Source organism: Petromyzon marinus, chromosome 48 (genome assembly GCF_048934315.1).
Source record: "Petromyzon marinus isolate PM22_M1 ecotype Great Lakes invasive population chromosome 48, UKy_Petmar_22M1.pri1.0, whole genome shotgun sequence".
Lineage (NCBI taxonomy): Eukaryota > Metazoa > Chordata > Hyperoartia > Petromyzontiformes > Petromyzontidae > Petromyzon > Petromyzon marinus.
Window position 1 is genome coordinate 2,013,710 of NC_133714.1, and position 20,756 is coordinate 2,034,465.

Consider the following 20,756-nt stretch of genomic DNA (forward strand, 5'->3'; position numbering starts at 1 on the left):
GTAGGCGAGTGAGATTGGTGGGTAAATGATGAAGGTGAAACAAGGTGAGCAGGCGAGGAGTGAAAGAGGTGAGTGAGGTGAGTTGGGGGGGGGGGGAGCGCTGACCCTGTCGCCTTTGGCTCCTCTCCTGCCGGGCGGCCCAACCCCAACGCCGTCTCCCTGTCCACACGGAGACGGGGAGTGGGGGGAAGGGGAAAGGATGGAGGGGGAAGGAGGCAGGGAGAGTGGGGGGGGTGAAGGGAGGGGGTGGGGGGGAGGGATGGGATGGCAGGGAGGGAGGCAGGGAGAGTGGGGGGAGGGGTGAAGGGAGGGGGTGGGGGGAGGGATGGCAGGGAGGCAGGGAGGCAGGATTACTTTGCGTTGTGCACAAGCCAGCCTACACCGACTTCCATCAACGTGGCAGTGTCCCGTGGGGTACGAGCTTTCTTCTCTGTGGGCATCAATCCACCCCCACCGCCACCTCGCTTGCATAGTTTCAATTTATATCCGGAATCCTTCATAATTAGCGCAAATTGTAACGACTCAATTTAAATTTAGAAAACAACAGAATGAAAATAATGTTTTGACTTGGGCAATTATAGGTATAACAAGTGCTGTGGAAGACAGCGAATTAAGTTAGATATGCAATTTGTCCAATTGGATGTATGTAACTGGAATTAATAACCACCAGTGAACAGAGCGCTGCCTGTTAACTTTACTCAGCGATTGCTCCACCCATGGTGAGGACTCTGCCGACCAGATCATGCCATCACACTGTGTTCTATCAGCACACTGCAGCTCACAACAAGACTCACTCACTCACCCACCCTCTCACTCACTCAACCACCCTCTCACTCACTCACCCTCTCACTCACTCACCCACCCTCTCACTCACTCACCCTCTCACTTGCTCACTCACCCACCATCTCACTCACTCACTCACCCTCTCACTCACTCACCCTCTCACTCACTCACTCACGCACCCTCCCACTCACTCACTCACCCTCTCACTCACTCACCCACCCTCTTACTCACTCACCCTCTCACTCGCTCACTCACTCACCCTCTCATTCACTCACTCACTCACGCACCCTCTCACTCGCTCACCCTCTCACTCACTCACTCACCCTCTCACTCACCCACCCACCCTCTCACTCACTCACCCACCTACCCTCTCACTCACCCACCCACCCACCCACCCTCTCACTCACTCACTCACCCTCTCACTCACTCATCCACCCACCCTCTCACTCACTCACTCACCCTCTCACTCACCCTCTCACTCACTCACCCTCTCACTCACTCACCCTCTAACTCACTCACCCTCTCAACGCTCACTCACCCACCATCTCACTCACTCACTCACCATCCCACTTACTCACCCACCACTCACTCACTCACCCTCTAACTCACCCACTAACCCACTCACTCACTCACTCACCCTCTCACCCACTCACCCTCTCAACGCTCACTCACCCACCATCTCACTCACTCACTCACCCTCCAACTCACTCACCCACTCACTCACCCTTTCACTCACCCACTCACCCTCTCACTCACTCACCCTCTCACTCACTCACCCTCTCAACACTCATTCACCTACGATCTCACTCACTCACTCACCCTTCCTCTCACTCACTCACCAATCCTCCCACTCACTCACCCTCTCACTCGCTCACTCGCCCACCATTTCACTCACTCACCCACCCTCCCACTCACTCACCCTCTCACTCACTCACCCTCTTACTCGCTAACTCACCCTCTCACTCGCTCACTCACCCACCCTCTCACTCACTCCCTCACTCACTCACTCTCTCACTCGCTCACTCACTCACCCTCTCACTCGCTCACTCACCCTCTCACTCACTCATTCACCCTCTCACCCTCTCACCCACCCACCCTCTCACTCACTCACCCACCCACCCTCTCCCTCACTCACCCTCTCACTCACTCACCCTCTCACTCACTCACCCACCCTCTCACTCACTCACCCTCTCACTCACTCACCCTCCCACTCACTCACTCACCCTCTCACTCGCTCACCCACCCACCCACCATCTCAGTCACTCATCCTCTCACCCTCTCACTCACTCACCCTCTCACTCACTCACTCACCCACCCTCTCACTCACTCACCCTCTCACTCACTCACCCACCCTCTCACTCACTCACCTCTCACTCACCTCTCACTCACTCACTCACCCACCCTCTCACTCACCCCCTCACCTCTCACTCACTCACTCACCCACCCACCCTCTCACTCACTCACTCACCCACCCACCCTCTCACTCACCCACCCTCTCACTCACTCACTCACCCACCCTCTCACTCACTCACCCACCCTCTCACTCACTCACCCTCTCACTCACTCACTCACCACACTTCTCCATCTTATTCCGCCCTCGCACGCAAGTGGCCAGCTCACCGTATGCGACCAACATTGAGATGTGCGCGGAGAGACGTGGCTACGGGATAACGACCCGGAGATACCGTGGTAACGAGGAGGTGCTGGAGGGACTCACGTCGTCACCCTTCGGTCCAGGACTCCCAGAGTTGCCCTGCGACGAGAGGGCACATAAATGTTTGACGACGCCAAAGGAGCAGTTGCAGAAAACGGAACGACCCGACCACAAAAAATTCGGTCACAGTCCCTATGATCACTGTTACATTGCATTTATGGCTTTTTATTTTGATGATTTCGAAAACGTTTTTTTGGTTTTGGCCATGTTTTTGTTTATTGTAGTACGGAGTTGGACTGATGGCCTTAATCTTAGTTGTCTTGTGGTTGTTGTTGTTGTTGTTTGACTTGCATCCCACTGGGATTTTTGCACACAGCGTTGGTGTACGGTGCTATTTCAGGAATATTTTGATGTTTTTTTTCCTGGATTTTCTGTTTGCATATAGTCACATAGGCACTTTAAGATGTTTTCTTGTTCGTGTTTTTGTTTTTTGTTTGTTGCGGTTGCACTCGATTCAAGAGCCGAATGGCTCACAGGGCTACACCAAATAAATGGAACTAAATGGAACTAAATGGAACACGCCGGAGAGCCGGACAGCAGCGTGGGAAGTTGCTTCGGGAATTCTGATTGTCTTCAATGCGGGACGAGGAGAACAATGATGATGGTGATGATAGAGGTGATGATGATGATGATGAGAAACCCACCTTCTCTCCCCGGTAACCCTTGCTTCCAGACAGGCCCTGCACGCGACACAAGAGCAGATCCCTCCCATGGAGCTCACACGACCGGGGGAATAACAACGACAAGAAAATAAATGTTGAGGGTATGAACAAGGATCAGCCGGCGGACGCCCTCGCTGAAACTCACCGGTTCTCCCGCTGGCCCAGGCAGCCCAGGCATTCCTGGTGCACCCTGGGAAATGAGGACGAGGGGAGTTGAACAGGTTAAAAATAAGTTGCCTCTCACACTCTTTTCATTTCACAGGATATGTGAAATTCATCATTAGCGTGGGCAGAATGAAGTAAACTTTAGGAAAGATTGTGTGTACTAATTGGAATGAAGTGAGTGTTACTCGGCTCAGAATTAGGAAAATAACAGGATTTAAATAATTAATTACCCGAGCTCCGCTCAGACCCGTGTCACCCGGAGGTCCCAGAGGACCTGCTCCACTCTCGCCCTGCGATGATGACGCGCGCACATTGAGCAACAGGACAAAGACAAAGATCCCCCGTATAGCCTTAGCAGACTGTAGGGGCAAGTGCTGTTAGCGAGCGCCTACGAAGGCCGGCACGGCACACGAGGGGGTGGGTGGCCAGCACCACACCCGGCCGCCTTTGGCTCCCCAGTGACGATGCTTACACACCGTACCGGATTCTCATTTGAGGCTGAGTCGACCTAGGGGAGGCCCACAACCGGTTCAGATAAGCGTCACTGGGGTTGGCCCTGAGCGGGAATCGAACTCGGACAGCTGAGTTCGTAGCGCTAACCGCTCCTCTACCGCTTCCCTCATACACACAGACTTTTATTTTTAACAAAGTGCTGTTAGCGAGCACCTATCAAGGCACACACACAATTACATGCACAAGCGTACACACACAGATGCATGCATTTGCAAGCACTCACACAAACAACAGCCGCCATTCACCACGAAGTGGCGGTGACATCACCACAGCGCTTGTGCCAGTGCTAGGTGCACTTCGAGACCACGTGCAGTTGTGGAAAGCTGACAGGAGGTCACGGGGACAGACCCGGGTGCAATGCGTTGGCTGACTGAGCTGACTGGCTGATGCACCAGTCACACGCACTCAAAGACCCCGTATAGCCCCGTATAGCCTTAACAGACTGTTGGGGCAAGTGCTGTTCGCGAGCACCTCTGAAGGTCGGCACGGCACGCGAGGGGTTGGGTGGCCAACACCACGCCCAGCCGCCTTTGTCTCCCCAGTGGCGATGTTTTACACACCGCACCAGGTACACATTTGAGGCTGAGTCGACCTAGGGGAGGCCCAGGACAAGTTCAGATAAACGTCACTGGTGGTGGCCGTGAGCAGGAATCGAACTTGTGTAGCCAGGTTCGTAGCGCAGCACGCTAACCGCTACACTACTGCACCAGTCACACACACACACGTGCAATGCACGCACACAGGCACACATGCACACACACACAAACACAATCCCATCAGCCTACAAGGGTCTAACAAAGCCCCTAACGCGACTGGAGAGGCCTCTCATGCCCAGCTGATTGGATGGTTTCAGTATCGTGCTGGGGACTTGCCTTGACACCTCTCTCCCCAGGGGCTCCCCTTGAGCCCTGTCAGAAGACAAAAAAACCACGAGAAAGATAAACCTCACCTTAAACGTTTAAAATGACAAATTACTACTAATAACGATGAGCATGTAGCGTAAATAATTTTATATAGTAATAATAATATAATAAGAATGTGAAAACTTTGGTAGGGGGTAGGGATTTGGATAGTAATTGTGAAAATTATCATTGTTAACAGAGAGGCTAGCAATGATTGCCTATGTGACAAAATCAGCCGTAATGCGCCCAATGTGTGAGATGAACTTTGACCCACAACGGACAGAGAAGGTCCTTGCCTGTAAACATCGGGCAGTTTGCCAGCATTGGTTCAAGCAAGCCTGACTCTGCCGATGATGAGAGACTGAATGTCAAATCCGGTCCTGAGTTTGCTCGTGTTAAACCGCCGCTGTTGCAGAGACGCACTCCCAGAAGGCCGTGCGGGCCAATTGGATGTCAGAAAGATATATATTTTTTTCCGTGGAGACACAAACGTAAGAAAAATGGCGTCTATATGTCCGCTGATTGATCTTGTTACGTTTTGACGAGATGTGTTGCCTCGTTAAACAGAGTCTCTTGAAATGAAAGCAGGAGCTCACCGGACGCCCCGACTGCCCTCGCACTCCGGCCTGCCCAGGGCTTCCATTCTTACCCTGGGGTCCTGGCTCGCCCTAAAGAAAGTCACACACACACAAAGACAAAGGTCACTCATATAGCCTTTTCAGGTTGTTGGGCCAAGTGCTGTGACGGCGAGGACCGATGACGGCTGGCATGGCAAAACCATCACAGAGTGGCTCAGTGATCAGAGCCCTGGGCCGGCACAGCCAAGATCCTGGATAGTATGTATGCATGTTGAACTTCTTTCGCACCGTATGTAACCAACTGTGCTAATTGGAGCTGCGGGGGAAGGACAGCAAACTACACACAAAAAGCAGTTCCATGGAAATGAGTTTTCAATCAAGATGATTTAAAAGTGCACAGCTACAGTGGCATCCTAACATTGGAAGGAAGAGCGTTCCACACGGCCGCGGAAGCACTTCTAAAGGCGGTGCGAGAACGCGCAGAGATCGCGTGGTTCATTTGTGGCAGGCACTTTGTGCGTAATTAGTGCGACCTCGTAATTTATTCGTTTGGCAACCGGAAGCCACTGCAGCTCGGCGAGCACCGGACGGACACGGTCGGATCGAACCGGGTTCTCAAGCGTAATGAGCTGACGGTCTCAGCCCGGTCACCAATGACTGTCGCAGACCAACCATCGCCAGGGGGGCCTCACCCGCTCGCCCGGGGTTCCCCGGGGACCTGGGTTCCCGCCGAAACCTCGTGATCCAGGTGTCCCCGCAGGGCCCGGCTTGCCCGGCTGCCCCTGCTCGCCGGTGGGGCCTGGCAGGCCAGCGCTGCCCTGTCAGAGGGGTCACGGTGGGGCGGCACACAGAGCGACAAACGCAGGGCTCACCTGTGCACTCACTCGCTAACTTACTCACTCGCCTGCTCAATGTCTTAATTCACTCACTCACTTGCTAGATCAATCATCACTTCACTCACTCACTTGCTAGCTCACTCACCGCTTCACTTACTCACTGCTAGGTCACTCACCACTTCACTTACTTGCTAGATCACTCATCACTTCACTTACTTGTTAGATCACTCACCACTTCACTTAATGCTAGATCACTCATCACTTCACTCACTCACTTGAATGACTCACTGCTTCACTTACTCACTGCTAGCTCACTCACTTCACTTGTTAGATCACTCACCACTTCACTTACTTGTTAGATCACTCACCACTTTACTCACTTGCTAGATCACTCATCACTTCACTTACTGGCTAGATCACTCACCACTTCACTCACTTGAAAGATCACTCACCACTTCACTTACTAGTGAGATCACTCACCACTTCACTCACTCACTTCCTCATTCATATGGTCACTCACCCACTCCCTTCACTTGCCCAATTCACTCATTCACTCTCACATTTGATCATGATTCACTTGCTTTACTTGCGAGCTCTCACGCTTACTCATTTGCTCATTCCTTCACTCACTCATTCACTTGTCTGCCCATCGCCGAATACGCCTATTTCACTCACTCACACGTTGACTCATTTCACCACACGCACTCACTCACTCACCAACCATCACACTAACCACACGTTAACTCACTCACCAACCATCATACCAACCACCCATTAACTCACTCACCAACCATCACACCAACCACCCGTTAACTCACTCACTCACCAACCATCACACCAACTACCCGTTAACTCACTCACTCACCAACCACCGATTAACTCACTTACCAACCATCACACCAACTAGCCGTTAACTCACTCACCAACCATCACACCAACTACCCGTTAACTTACTCACTCACCAACCACCCATTAACTCACTTACCAACCATCACACCAACCACCCATTAACTCACTCACTCACCCACCAACCATCACACCAACTACCCGTTAACTCACTCACTCACCAACCACCCATTAACTCACTCACCAACCATCACACCAACTACCCATTAACTCACTCACCAACCATCACACCAACTACCCGTTAACTCACTCACTCACCAACCATCACACCAACTACCCGTTAACTCACTCACTCACCAACCACCCATTAACTCACTCACCAACCATCACAGCAACTACCCGTTAACTCACTCACCAACCATCACACCAACTACCCGTTAACTCATTCACCAACCACCCATTAACTCACTTACCAACCATCACACCAACTACCCGTTAACTCACTCACTCACCAACCATCACACCAACTACCCGTTAACTCACTCACTTACCAACCATCACACCAACTACCCGTTAACTCACTCACTCACCAACCACCCATTAACTCACTTACCAACCATAACACCAACCACCCATTAACTCACTCACTCACCAACCATCACACCAACTACCCATTAACTCACTCACTCACTCACCAACCATCACACCAACTACCCGTTAACTCACTCACTCATCAACCACCCATTAACTCACTTACCAACCATAACACCAACCACCCATTAACTCACTCACTCACCAACCATCACACCAACTACCCATTAACTCACTCACTCACCAACCATCACACCAACTACCCGTTAACTCACTCACTCACCAACCACCCATTAACTCACTCACCAACCATCACACCAACTACCCGGTAACTCACTCACTCACTCACCATCCATCACACCAACTACCCGTTAACTCACTCACTCAGTCAATCGCTCCTGCAAACGTGCTTAGAATTATTACTATTATCAGTCGAGGCTTTTCCCCGGGACAAACACGTGCCCGTCTCGTAAATTTGAGGGCCCTGTTGTGAACCTCACCTTAAAGCCAGCAGGACCAGGGAGGCCATCCGGCCCAGGTTTCCCCAAGGTTGCGTCGCCCTGTCTCAAAAAAAGTAAACGCAAAAGAGTCGGGTTTCATTCCATACGCGGGCTCCAAACCTGCAATTGATAACTGGTTTCTTTGTTTGGGTTACAACGTCACGTTGGTGTAATGTCAATTATTTGTTGTTGTTGATCGTAACCGTTCGCCCAGCCGACGGAGACAATCAAATCGAGTTGTCGCGTCACGTGGGAAAATGCACCAACTTGATTTGGTTCATGAGCAGGACCGCAATGTCGAAAGGCGAGCACGGTTTGACAATTTTGTACGACAAGCAGAATGTGATAACATTTGTAGGGAGATATACGCAGTGCCTGAATTTATTCCGGAGCTCAGTCCCATAAAATATCCAGCTGAAATGAAGCCTTGCCTCCACCCCTTGTTGAGGACTCGGGTCATCCAGGCTGAATTGTTTAGACTCAACAGCACCACGGCTCAACCACACTGCAGGTTGCAACACTCCAGCGCTTCTTCCCTCGCACACTTCCACTTTGGAATTCCCTCCCGTCGTCACTTCCCTCCCACACACTCGAATAAAAAATCAATATAAACTTGGATCGATTAATTATCCCATCAGAGTGCCGATTGTTGCTCGCCGCTTGGACCTGCGGCAAGACGGTCAGGCTCGGCGTAAACCGGGTTACGACGTGACCGGTAAAGGTCAACAAGGTCATCGCGACCAACAACAAGGTCATCGCGATCAACTCCGCCAGGCCCCCGCCACAATGCCGCGTCGCTTCCACTCTTGTGCAAGATCCAGCGGGTGCGGAGTCAATTCCTGCCCTCCAAGGCGCTCTCATTCCGCTGTCCCACCGTCTGCACGAGTGGACGGCGTCCCCCCCACTGTTACGCGGCTGGCGCGTCCTTCTCTGGGCCGCATCGTAACAATCTCCTCGGCGACGTCATCTTCCGGATTGAGGTCTTCCTCCCGGGGTCACACACCTCTGGGGGTGGCCACGCCCCACGGTGCCTATCTCCTGCTGACGTGCTCCTCTCTCCTCCACCCTTGCGCAAGTGTCCAGCCCGTTGCAACTCTCCGCTCTCTTGCCGCAATTTAGATGTTTACTTTGTGGGCGGCTTTAATGATGGCACCGTGAGTTTCCTAGATGGCCGCTGAGGCCTCTGATTAAGGTACGCCTCGGGAGATAGCAGTAAACGCAAGGGGGGTGGTTGTGTGTGGGTGGACGTACCCTCTGTCCCCTCTCCCCGTGGCTTCCTTTGGGGCCCTGGAAAGAGACAAAATATTTAGGGGATCTTTTATCGTCGCAGGCTGGAGGTTTTTATTTCCAGGCAAAGTTTGAAAAGGTTCGGAAACACAGTTCATGAACAAATAATTACAAGTGACCACACGAAGAATAGTAAGAAATATTTACATTAGAAAAAAAAAACATGCACACACGCAAACATCATCATCATTAAAACTGCCTTCCGTAATAAAGATATGCAACAGACGAATGTGTCGGGCAATGACCCTCAATTATTTTTATGGCACTTACCACCGACCCCGTAAGCCCGGGTTTTCCAAGCTCGCCCTGTGACACAGACGAGGATGACGACAAAGATCAAAATGCGTGCGGTGTCTCCTGCGAACAAATACACTTGAGAGTGGTGCTAACGAAAACGGCACCAGAAATCCAGAAAACCTCAAATTCTCAGAACAAACCTCCTCGCCTTTCTTCCCCGGAGGGCCCCGGCTGCCTCTCTCCCCCTGTCGAGAGGAGGAGGGAGGAGGAGGAGGGAGGAGAAACGTAAGAAAAGAATATGAACATGAAACCATGCCGCAACAGTGAGAATAATCATCGCGGGAGTGCTTAGCAGGTAAAGCTGAAACCCACGGCATTTCACGCTCACACCACTGCTCGGAGAAGAGCCTATTCCACTGGGGGGGATCAAACTCGCCCAGAGGGTTATTTAGCCTGCTTTGCCCACGGGGGCCAGACGTCACCGAAAAGGTGGGAGCGCCCACACTTTGCCCCACCGTACGCGAACCTGCCGATCGACCGCGGCGAACACGTTCCGCGCTGCCGGGTGGGCAGAGAACGCTCAGTTTGCCAGACTCTGCTCGTGCCAGAATGCTAGAGCGGCAGGAAGACTCCCCGATGACTCACCTTGTCCCCTGGCATTCCCTTGATGCTCGTGCCACCTCCTTCAATCTCAGCCGGCTCTCCCTGAACAAAAACACAAACATTGCACACTACGACACCGCACCTAGCCTTGTACATCGCACACTGCACACTACGTCACCGTACGTCACGCGCCACGCATTCCCACTACCACAACACTGAGCTACATCGCTACTGAACCAGGCGTGCAGGCGCGTGTCTCTGATCCAGAATGATCTGGACACAAGTGTCGGTGGGGCTCTCATAAATTTGACGAACCCATGAACCTGCGAGGCTGGATGACTTCACAGCGAGTGGGTCTATAAACCTCCGTGGACCTTGGAGTGTTATCCCCCTCGACATGTGTAGGTTTCTCCAGTTACTCCAGTTTCCCATATCCTTAGAATGGAATTACCCAAACATCCCAATACGGTCCCCTACCTGAAAGAGTTAGAAACTCAACGAGGCTGTCATTTATAACTGACATTATTATTGCACTACACATTAAGTCACCACATTCTCACACAACGTCGCATCATTATGACAGTTAGACCTGTGCCTTAGCCCATCACCATCCCGCCGGGGTCAGAGTGCCACTTTTGAGCGATGCTAACGAGGGTTGTACTACAGATTGAATGGTCTCTGCCATAGGAACATGGAATTTACAGCCACTGTTTCAGGGGCCACCGGTAGAGATGAGCACCGTCTTTATAAAAAAAATCAGTCATGATCTGTACCATGCTGGATGAAGGACTCTCTGAGCTGTCGCTCCTCTCATTGTGTCACGGATATGTGCCGTGTGTTGAAGGTCTTTCGCATCGTATGCAGCCAATCGTACTAATCGGAGGTGTGGGGGAAGGACAGCAAACTACACACAAAAAGCAGTTCTCTGGAAATAAGTTTTCAATCTACATTTAAAAGTACATAGCTCCAGTGGCTTCCTAATATCGGCAGAAAGAGCATTCCAGACGGCCGCAGTAGCGCATCTGAAAGAACGAGCGATGCGGCGACCGCCTTTTGTCCGATGGCCAGCCAAAAACGCAAAGTGAGTTTTCAATCTAGACGCAGCAATCCATCCAGCTCCTGGCCACGAGCTGGAGTCGCCGTTCCACCTCTGTGGTGGGCGTCATCTTGGGACCGTGTTCCTCGTTGGCTGCTCCTTCTGTCGTCCGTCTCGACCACCCGCCACCAAACCCTTCCGGCGGCGTGCCCGACCCAAGCCCACTCACACTTTTACGAGCGGCCAATACGATGTCTCTAAACTTGCGCACGTTCCATAGTCAAATGTGGCTCTTCTTCCTGTCGCTTGGTGCCATTTCAAGTACGCATCCTTCTCCATGCTTCTTTGCACACTTTTTTCACCGTTGATTGTTGGCTTTTTTTTCTCCATTTGCTTTGTCAATGTCCCTCAGTGTGTCCGAGCCATGTCATATCGGGTGGCACAACTTGTGACAAGCATCAACACCCCTGGCGTCAACTGAACTAAAATGGAGTGATTTCCGAATGGGGTTTAATCGTAGACCCACGATGACTGCGATTAACAAAATATGAAATTCACAAGCGAACGAATGTGATGTGAAATGCGAAGTTGTATTTACCTTCTCACCCCTGGGGCCTTTTCTCCCAGGTTGTGACTGTAAAAGCAAATAAAAATGTTCAGTGATAGGGTTTTTCCCCTTTTTTCTGGCAACAAAACTGAAACCTTTTTTTACAAGGATTCATGTCTGCATTAACCACAATACCTGCAGTCAAAATGCAAACAAACAAAAAACATACTATGATAATATATGCATTGTCCTTGAAACTGATTGGTCCACACCAAGGTTTCAGTTTTGGTACTGGCAAAGGAGGTCTAATGATATAAATGTTCAGCTTACAGTGAATATAATAATTACAACCCACAATTAATACGCACATGCTCCGTTACGTTAGCGTGCTTTGGCTAACAATGCCACGTGCATTAAATCACCGTGCAGAAGAAGCACTTTTAAAAGAAAATGCCACGTGAATATAATGATAATAAAACAAATATGAACTAAAATAACTTTTTTCAAAAACGCAGATGCTGGGGCGGTTCGTTGTTTTTTTTACGTGCGTGCAAAACTCGTATCAAATTATGAGCCCCTGAATATCGCACACGTGAGGACGGCGACTAACAAGTGTTATCGCGCTAATTACAAATCATTTCTGCGGGCGGGCGGGTGGGCGGTACGAGAATGGAGTGGCGCGAGGTCACGGCGCTGCCTTTGGGAACGCGATGGGATTTTTGTAGATTTTGTTGTTGTTTGTTAGCCCCCTGCCCCCCCCACCACCCCCGTCCGCCGCCAACTCCGTTGGAGACGCCGGTAGATTTCGTCAAAGAGATAGCGAGTGGGTCGGTAGCTTAACCCGAGGTCACCTGTTGGTGCAGTTCCCCCACCACCCCCCCACCCCCTCCCCAAGATCCCGAGGGCACGCTGAGGAGCGATCAATAATGCGGCCATCCAGCGCACACTAGCCCAAACAAAAGCAGGCAATTTAACGAAGTTCGCGATCGAACGGCGCGCCCACGCTCACACGCGGCGCCTTCTCTGCAAATGAACTGCACCGTGTCCATATGCGCTCGCCCGCAATGATTAAGTTAGAGAGGAAAAAAATTGCGTGTTTTTTATTGTTTTATGCGCCACGACTACAATTCGGAAGTAATGAGCGGTGGCCAACTTCGTAATCATAGTCACGGTATCTCGCGACTTTTTTTTTTAAAGTCAATTTGAGCTACCGCTAGAAGGCCGGGCAAGACAGAAAAAAAAGCAATTTTGAAGAATATTATGCTTCTGGAAGGTAGCATCCAATGCTAAATTGTTGAGCACATATCACGGACAAGAGCTAAATAGAAGCAACGGGTGACGACATGGTGCAGCTTCAGGAGCAGTTCCAAGTTTGTACTCGGCATCCTGCGTCAGTTTGCGATGTGCAGTATCACTGACGGCTTGAGGTCCACCTGGCAACGTCGAGCGACTCGCTTGAGGCACGCTTGCCAACGCTCCACTTTAGGGCGTTGGCAGCGTTGGAATGTAACGTTCCTGCTGTGTGAGTGGCCATTGCGGATAATGAGGCGTGTGGGCCCATGCTGCCGTGCAGCAAAAGTCTGAAACTCACAAAGCCAGCTTCATGGCTTCCCTTGCACTAAAGAGAGATTAAGGCAGCTGGGCAAGGGTTGGCCACGTTGCAGGCAGCACTTAAATGTTTGATGGATGCTCCAAAAAAAGTTTATGCCTCCAATTTTCTTTTCGCAATCACTTTTTACGGGACTGATATTTCAAATATATAAACAAAAAGTTTTATATTTATTCATAGGAATATCCAACATTTGTTGTTGTTTTTCCAACAGTGTCCAGCCACTGTGGGCGTCTCTAGTTACTCGATAGGCGTCTGTACATTTTCAAAACTATAAAGATGAGGCCAAGGAAGACACCCGCAAAAATTTGGACGAAATTCGTCGCATATTGGAGTCCGAATTTTCTTCCCTTGAAGATGGTTACACGCATGCTGATTATGCTGACGACGGAACATTTCAATACTTTACACAGAAGGGCACTAACAGGCGGCTCAGCATTGCCAATAATTGTGCAACTTAATATAATCACAGTGCTGTAGAGCTTCTTTTATTAATGACGAATCGGGAGGCCAACTACACGAATCCTATTTGCATTCTGACCGATAGCCACCAGGAAACCTAATCTAAACTAAACTATTTTTATTTTACCAGGTAAGGGCCCACTGAGTTATATGGTTCTTTTTCAGAAGTGACATGACCACAGACAATAGCTAAAATAAGTGGCTCACCGTGTGGAAATTTGCAGCAGCCAAATACTCTAAAACGTGTGATGTTGATTCTAAAATGCGGGGGGGGGGGGGGGTGGGAAACCAGAGGATCCGGAGAAAAATCCAGACGACCACGGGGAGAACATGCAAATCCCAAATATACAGCGGGCGTCAGGCTCTGGATCATACCCACGACCTCCTGCATACCAAGCAAGGGAGTTAACATCTCGTCACCGCAGTAGCCACCCAGCAAACGAATTTCGCCACCGTGGCAAACCATTCGCTAGATGGGCCCCCAACAGCTTCCACGGTGAGGCTGTGCCCTCTACGTTGGAGATAACGGAACGGCGCGAAGGTGCGTACCACGCCGGGTGATCCGATGGGGCCCGTGTCTCCCTTGGGTCCTCGTAGTCCAGTGGGCCCTGGCATGCCCTGAAAGAGAGATGACCGGCACAGTGAAAACAACAACAACGACGACAACCAATAAAACTCAGTCGACAAGTATTTCCCGTGAATGTGGCCGCCTGACTTAGGGGTCAGAACCATGAGTTGGCAGCGCTGGGAAGTTGGGTTAAAATCCGCGGTTCGGCTGTACCCGTGATAATACCGGGTTCTCAAGTCCAGTGAGTTGATGGTCTCAGCCCTGTCATCAATAAGGCCACAGAGCTGATGGTCTTAGCACACCATGTAAAGTGAAGTTGCTCAAATTGATTTGTTCGCCAAATTTGGCAAACAAATTATTATCTAACGCTGAGAATACAATGATATAAATGGTGGTTCGGCTGCCGTTTGGCAAACACCTGTACAGCAGGGCACGTGGGCGAGTGTATTGTCCCGAGTGTGTGGATGTGAAAAAAAGACACTCAAATGAATCTCAGAAGTACTCCCATGATATCATCTTCCACGGGCTGTTCTCTTACACACAGGGCTGCTGCACTGCCCTGCCAAAAAGATTCCAAGCGTCTTCCAAATCCTGACACAAGAAGCCCGTGGCACAATTGGAATTTGTAAAAAAGACAGGAGACAATTTCTTTGATGTCACAATTCACAGACAATTACTTTCAGATGAATCTACATCTGCTTTCGATGCCGCTGGTTGGCGGTGTGTCCGGTCGCACCAACAAAAACCTCGGCGTCCATCGCCCCCCCCTTCCCCCCCCCCCCCACCACGACAGTATAAGAGAACTGCTAATTACGCGGTATTAACATCTGCCCCCCAGCATAAGAACAATTCCTCCTGTCTTGCTGTGACAAGTGAAAACAAAAGTTGAATCTTAAAAAGGTCCTCTTGTGGTCACGCAAATGGCAAAGAACTGGGAGGCGGGGGGGGGGGCGTCAGGTCGTAAAAAAGACTGCGCATTGAACGTCCTGTTACAGGGCGTTACGATCATTAGTACGGACAATCTCTGCTCCGCGTGGGAATGAAGTCTGAACTCATTGAACTGGGATCTGGGCCTCTAAGATTGAGCGTTGGCCTCTCCGTCATCATCTGCGCGATGAATTTGAATGCCAGCTGAAGCTGCACTCACGGGAAATGGTCCATGCATTCAACGAATAAAGTAAACGCGATTGCCGCGTAGTGTTCTTAATGCTCTACGTTGTACAGAATGGAACACATGGCTGAAACTGGATGTAGATTTCCCACTTGAGCTCCGGTTCACCGTCGGGAGCTGGCGCTGACATTTCTGCACTTCTCACTGCGCTCTTTTCGGCTCGCCGGTAGACGGATGTAGGCAAGTGACTCGTAGCCACAGTCATACAGAGAATAATCGACGTTGTGTGCCGGATTGCGGAAATATATATTGTGGGTCTCTGATCCGGACAGGTCCAGCTGAAATTAAGCGCTGCACACAGTATATCATTACTTTATGAAAATGGTCAGGATGTAACAGTATGCCGGCCAGAATGGGAGCTCGCGAGTAGCACTATCCCCCGATAGTTTGCGACAGCCTATACGGAGGATCTATGTTTTTGTTTTCCATGTGTACACATACGCATGCTTCTATACGAGCGTGTACGAGTGTGCGGGGAGCGGTAGTGTCGCGGATAGCGCACTGCTCTATGAACTCGGCGACTCAAGGTCGATTCCTGCTCACGGCCAACACCGGTGACGATTATTTGAACCGATCCTGGGCCTCCCCTAGGTCGACTCATCCACAAATGTGTACCTGGTGTGGTGTGTAAACATCGCCGCTGGCCACCACCTCCCTCGCTCACAGCACTTACCCCAAAAGTCTGTTCAGGCTTCATGGAGAGTGTATCTGAGCTTGTGCGCGAGTGTATATGTGAATGTGTGTGCATGAGCATCTTCGTTTGTGTCAGATTGTATGTGTGTGTGTGCCATGCATCACCATTCGGCCTGGTATCCCATCCTGCCCTCTCAGTCCGGGGCTGCCATCCCTTCCCGGAACTCCTGGCTGTCCCGGTTTCCCCTGACACACAAAAAACACACACTCGGTAAACACATGGCACACAAGACAAAAAAGATAAAGATCCCCCGTGTAGCCTTAACAGACTGTTGGGGCGAGTGCTCTTAGTGAGCACCTATAAAGGTCGGCACGGCACACGAGGGGGTGGGTGGCCAACACCACGCCCGGCCGCCTTTGTCTCTCTAGTGGCGATGTTTACACACCACACCAGGTACTCATTTGAGGCTGAGTCGACCTAGGGGAGGCCCAGGACCGATTCAGATAATCGTCACCGGTGTTGGCAGGTGAGCGGGAATCGAACCCGGCTTCGCCGGGTTCATAGCGCAGCGTAGCGCTAACCGCTACACTACCGCTCCCCACACAACGCACACACTTACACACGCACACTTACACACGTACACACGTACACACGCACACCCAAGCAGCCGTCAATCTGCCCTGCCCGTAATTGGGTCTGGCCTCTGTTCCCGCTCGTTTAGCCAAGAGCGCTCGCCCTAAGTGTTCCCTAGGAAGCTCCCGTCCGCCTGCAAAAATACTTGGCGGGGTCGGACCGCGGAATGAGTTTCGATGGGATTAGCGTCCCAGCGGTCGCCTCGTGATGTTTCCGACAACGCCAACGTGCGGGCGTGCGGCTTCGGTGCATGGCGCGAGGCCAGAAGGAACAAGGCTCGCGTGATGATCAGTTGGCCGAGGATTCTTTTAAACGTCATCATTATTCGGCTTTCATTTGTTTAATCGTGCATTTATTTACGTACTTGTTTGAATCTCACGTGCGCTGTCGAGTCATGTCGTACAACGAATGATTTGATGGGTTAGTGCAATGCTCCGTTTGTGGCGGAGAATGGCCCCACGGAAGCGGACATCGCAGAATAAACTTCTGAGATCCGTTCTCGCAGTGACCTCTGATCCACACAATCAGCGGCAGCACTTTTACAACTGCCTCGGCCGCTGGGGGGTATTGTTGTTGTCGTGGCATGACACCCAAACTGATATTTGCTGTAACTCTGCCACATTAAGTGAGTAACCAACTGAATGTGATTTCCTTTCATGCGGTCAATGGTGACTGGGGTGAGACCATCAATTCACGACACCTATCGTACTCGAACATGATCTGATGTCATCACTCGATCTCCACCCCGGGGACATTATCTCGGGCGCCTGTTACTTATTCCGGCTGCCATCATCCGCCTTCGCGATGTGTCACACCCGAGCACAATATTTTTCCCCTTAGCGGTTAGTCACTCTGATCACCATGATCATCAGCCACGGTCAGTCCACTGCTGGATGAAAGCCTCTCCCACGCCGCCGCCACCTCTCATGATGCTACGACGCAATGATCCGCCGAGCGCCTGCGCGTTTATTGATTTCAACGCTCCATCTCCTCCGTCGCCGTGCCCTCTGACTCGTCCCAGTGAATCACGCGATACATTTGTAAATTGAGCGCTCACAGTTGGACGGGGACAGATTAAGGAGTAAACTTAAATTGTTTTTGTTCACTTCGGATTCGTGCAGTTGCCCGCGAGTGAGCCGAGACCGTCGCTTTACAGCCTCGTTGACCCAAAGGCAAAGACAAAGATCCCCCGTATAGCCTTAACAGACTGTTGGGGCAAGTGATGTTAGTGGGTAGTATCTATGAGGGCCGGATTGGCACACGAGGGGGTGGGTTGCCAACACCACGCCCGGACGCCTTTGTCCCCCCAGCGGCGATGTTTACTACACACCGCATCGGGTACTCATTTTGAGGCTGAGTCGACATAGGGGAGGCCCAGGACCGGTTCAGATAATCGACACCGGTGTTGGTCGTGAGTGGGAATCGAACTCGGGTCGCCGGGTTAGTATAGCACGGCGCGCTAAACGCTAGGCATCCACACACACGCGCACACACACACACGCGCATACGCTGACATTGTAGTACTGGGTCATTGTTCTAACACGGCCAATATGTGTCCCTCCAGCAACTCAGTCACCTCCGGCCTTTGCTCAATGTACAGACTGGTAATCGTTGCATCGCGAGCCTCCGCCCTTCCGTTGGGGTGTTCAACAGGCCTGGAGGTCGAGTCGAGGTAAGGCCCATTTGAGCGCAAAGGCCAATCGCCATCAAAGCCCCCGTGGTCTGGCCGGCAAGACAAAGGTGGCTCCTTAGAAGTCTTGGCTCAACGATGCGTTGTCAGATTTTGCTGGACAACGGAGCGCTGTGCTTTGCCGCAGAAGGTGAAGTCAGATCGCACGTGACCAAGAGGCGTTTTTTTTTTTAAATACGTACGTATCATAAGAAACATAGGCATATATATTTCTTATAATATCGCGCGGATATTTTGGTCCCAACATAATTCAAAGCTTAGAGGCAAGACGTTGCAAAAGGAAGACTGTTAGTCGCGAAAGAAGGCAGGCAGCATTATAATCAGACAAGGCAACAAAATATCTCGAAAAACAAAAATAATATCAGAGGCTAAAGAATAAAATAACAAGAATAGGGGAAGGAGAGCCCTAACAAGCCCGCTCCGATTTACAAAAAGCTAAATTCGTAGTGACCTTTGCTCCAGGCGCACCGCTTTCACCACTGGGTCCCTGCGGAAAGAGAGAAATAGAATTAAGACAACAAAACCGAGACATATCGCGGCGAGGCCACGCCATCGCTAACGTAACGAAGAAAGCGTTTTCGCCGATGATCAGTAACGGAACGTGTGGCGGCGGCGGTGGCGACGGCGCTCCGGTGGCTCGTGTGGGACCTACGGGCTGCCCCAGCATCCCTGCCGCGCCGGGGAGGCCTTTGGGTCCCTGGGCCCCAGGAGGGCCCTGCCGCCAAGGGGAGAGAAAAGAAAACGTTAACGGATCCATGCACGCCGCTTGCACAGAGAGCGCCCGCCAGGGTTAGAGAGCGGTGCAATCCGCGAAGGAGGTGACGTAAACAATTAAAAAATGATTTTTTTTTTATTTTACCAGGTAAGGCCCACTGGGCTATATAGCTCTTTTTCAGAAGCTTCTTTGGCCACAAATGATCGGCCAAATACGCCAAATATACAGCAGGCGTCAGGGTTGGGATCGAACCCACAACCTCCTGTATACCAGGCGAGGTAGTTAACATCTCGCCACCGCGGCGTGGAATGTATCACAGCCAGTTGCCCTTTATCTCCCCCCCCTCCCCTCCCATGCCGATGTTTACACTGCACCAAGGCCGAATTGGCCTCGGGGTCAAAACCATGTTACTCGGTTTGTAGTGCAGTCCATTATCCCACAACAACATCACAAGCCGCACAAACGACTGCCCCCCACGTAGCCTTGCCCACATTGTGTTGTCACGTGCTGTTAGCAAGCAATTGTTAAACTAAACTCTTTTTTATTTAAGCAGGTAAGGCCCACTGAACTATACAGCTTTTTTCAGAAGCGACCTGGTTACAAATGATAGTTCAACGAAGTCGCTTATCATGTGGACATTTATAGCAGCCAAATACTCTAAACGCATATTTCTAAATATGGAGGGACAAACCAGAGGACCCGGAGAAAATCCCCTCGACCACAGGCATAACATGCCAGCTCCAGACATACAGTAATCGTCAGGGACTCGATCGAGCCCACGAACTCCTGTATACCAGGCGAGGGAGTAAACATCTCCCACCGTGGCACCAGGGTGGCACGGCTCGCGATGCGGTAGCGTAGCGGGCAACCGCCCATGCCTGGGTGCCTTTATCCTCCGTGTTTTCGCGCTGACGCAACGCACCGGAGACACGTTTATGAAGATAAATTTACCTCGGGGCGGGGGGGGGGGGTGCCCAGGACGAGTTCAGACTCCTACTGGCCCTAAGGTCAAATCGCTGGACTCGATAGAATAAAAACAGGAATACAATTTGTGGTTTGGCTCAGTGGTTATCAGGCAGGGAAGAAGAGGAAGGTCTTCAGCCTGGACCTGAACAGGGGAAAGGAGTTGACAACACGGAGGGCTATAGGGGAAGGGAGTTCCAGACTAGAGGAGAGAGCAACCCGCACTCTCCTCCCACCCCCAACTAAGCAAAGGTAGACTGGAGGCTTCGACAGAAACAGGACATTTCACCTGTGCCAAGTTGTCTCTTGAAAGGATAATTTACTCAATAAATAAATAACATCGGCAAGCCATGCGCTTCGGGACGCTGCTCATCTCTTGTTTGTAGCCACTGGGAGCCAGTGGTGGAAGTTCCACATTGCTATGGCGAGGGCAAGTCTCCCCCACAGGACAACATACTGTTGATCTATTGTATCAATCCCCAAGAAAAGGATAATGGGCTGAGTCAACCAC

The 20,756-nt window shown here is 51.2% G+C and overlaps 1 protein-coding gene across 2 annotated transcripts in view; it reads right to left on the reverse strand.

Annotated features, from left to right (window-relative positions):
• LOC116952812 (uncharacterized) overlaps positions 1-20,756 on the reverse strand; it is a 151,999-nt gene that overhangs the window by 24,132 nt on the left and 107,111 nt on the right. For both annotated transcript variants that reach the window (XM_076074443.1, XM_032972481.2), the window contains exons 77-94: positions 19,220-19,282; positions 19,019-19,054; positions 16,409-16,489; positions 14,421-14,489; positions 11,852-11,887; positions 10,260-10,319; positions 9,815-9,859; positions 9,648-9,683; positions 9,342-9,377; positions 8,091-8,150; positions 6,010-6,135; positions 5,336-5,407; positions 4,710-4,745; positions 3,555-3,614; positions 3,305-3,349; positions 3,142-3,177; positions 2,501-2,536; positions 106-159 (exon numbers count right to left, since the gene is read on the reverse strand). In XM_076074443.1, coding sequence (XP_075930558.1) covers positions 106-159; positions 2,501-2,536; positions 3,142-3,177; positions 3,305-3,349; positions 3,555-3,614; positions 4,710-4,745; positions 5,336-5,407; positions 6,010-6,135; positions 8,091-8,150; positions 9,342-9,377; positions 9,648-9,683; positions 9,815-9,859; positions 10,260-10,319; positions 11,852-11,887; positions 14,421-14,489; positions 16,409-16,489; positions 19,019-19,054; positions 19,220-19,282 — 987 coding nt within the window. The remainder of the gene's footprint in view (positions 1-105; positions 160-2,500; positions 2,537-3,141; positions 3,178-3,304; positions 3,350-3,554; positions 3,615-4,709; positions 4,746-5,335; positions 5,408-6,009; positions 6,136-8,090; positions 8,151-9,341; positions 9,378-9,647; positions 9,684-9,814; positions 9,860-10,259; positions 10,320-11,851; positions 11,888-14,420; positions 14,490-16,408; positions 16,490-19,018; positions 19,055-19,219; positions 19,283-20,756) is intronic.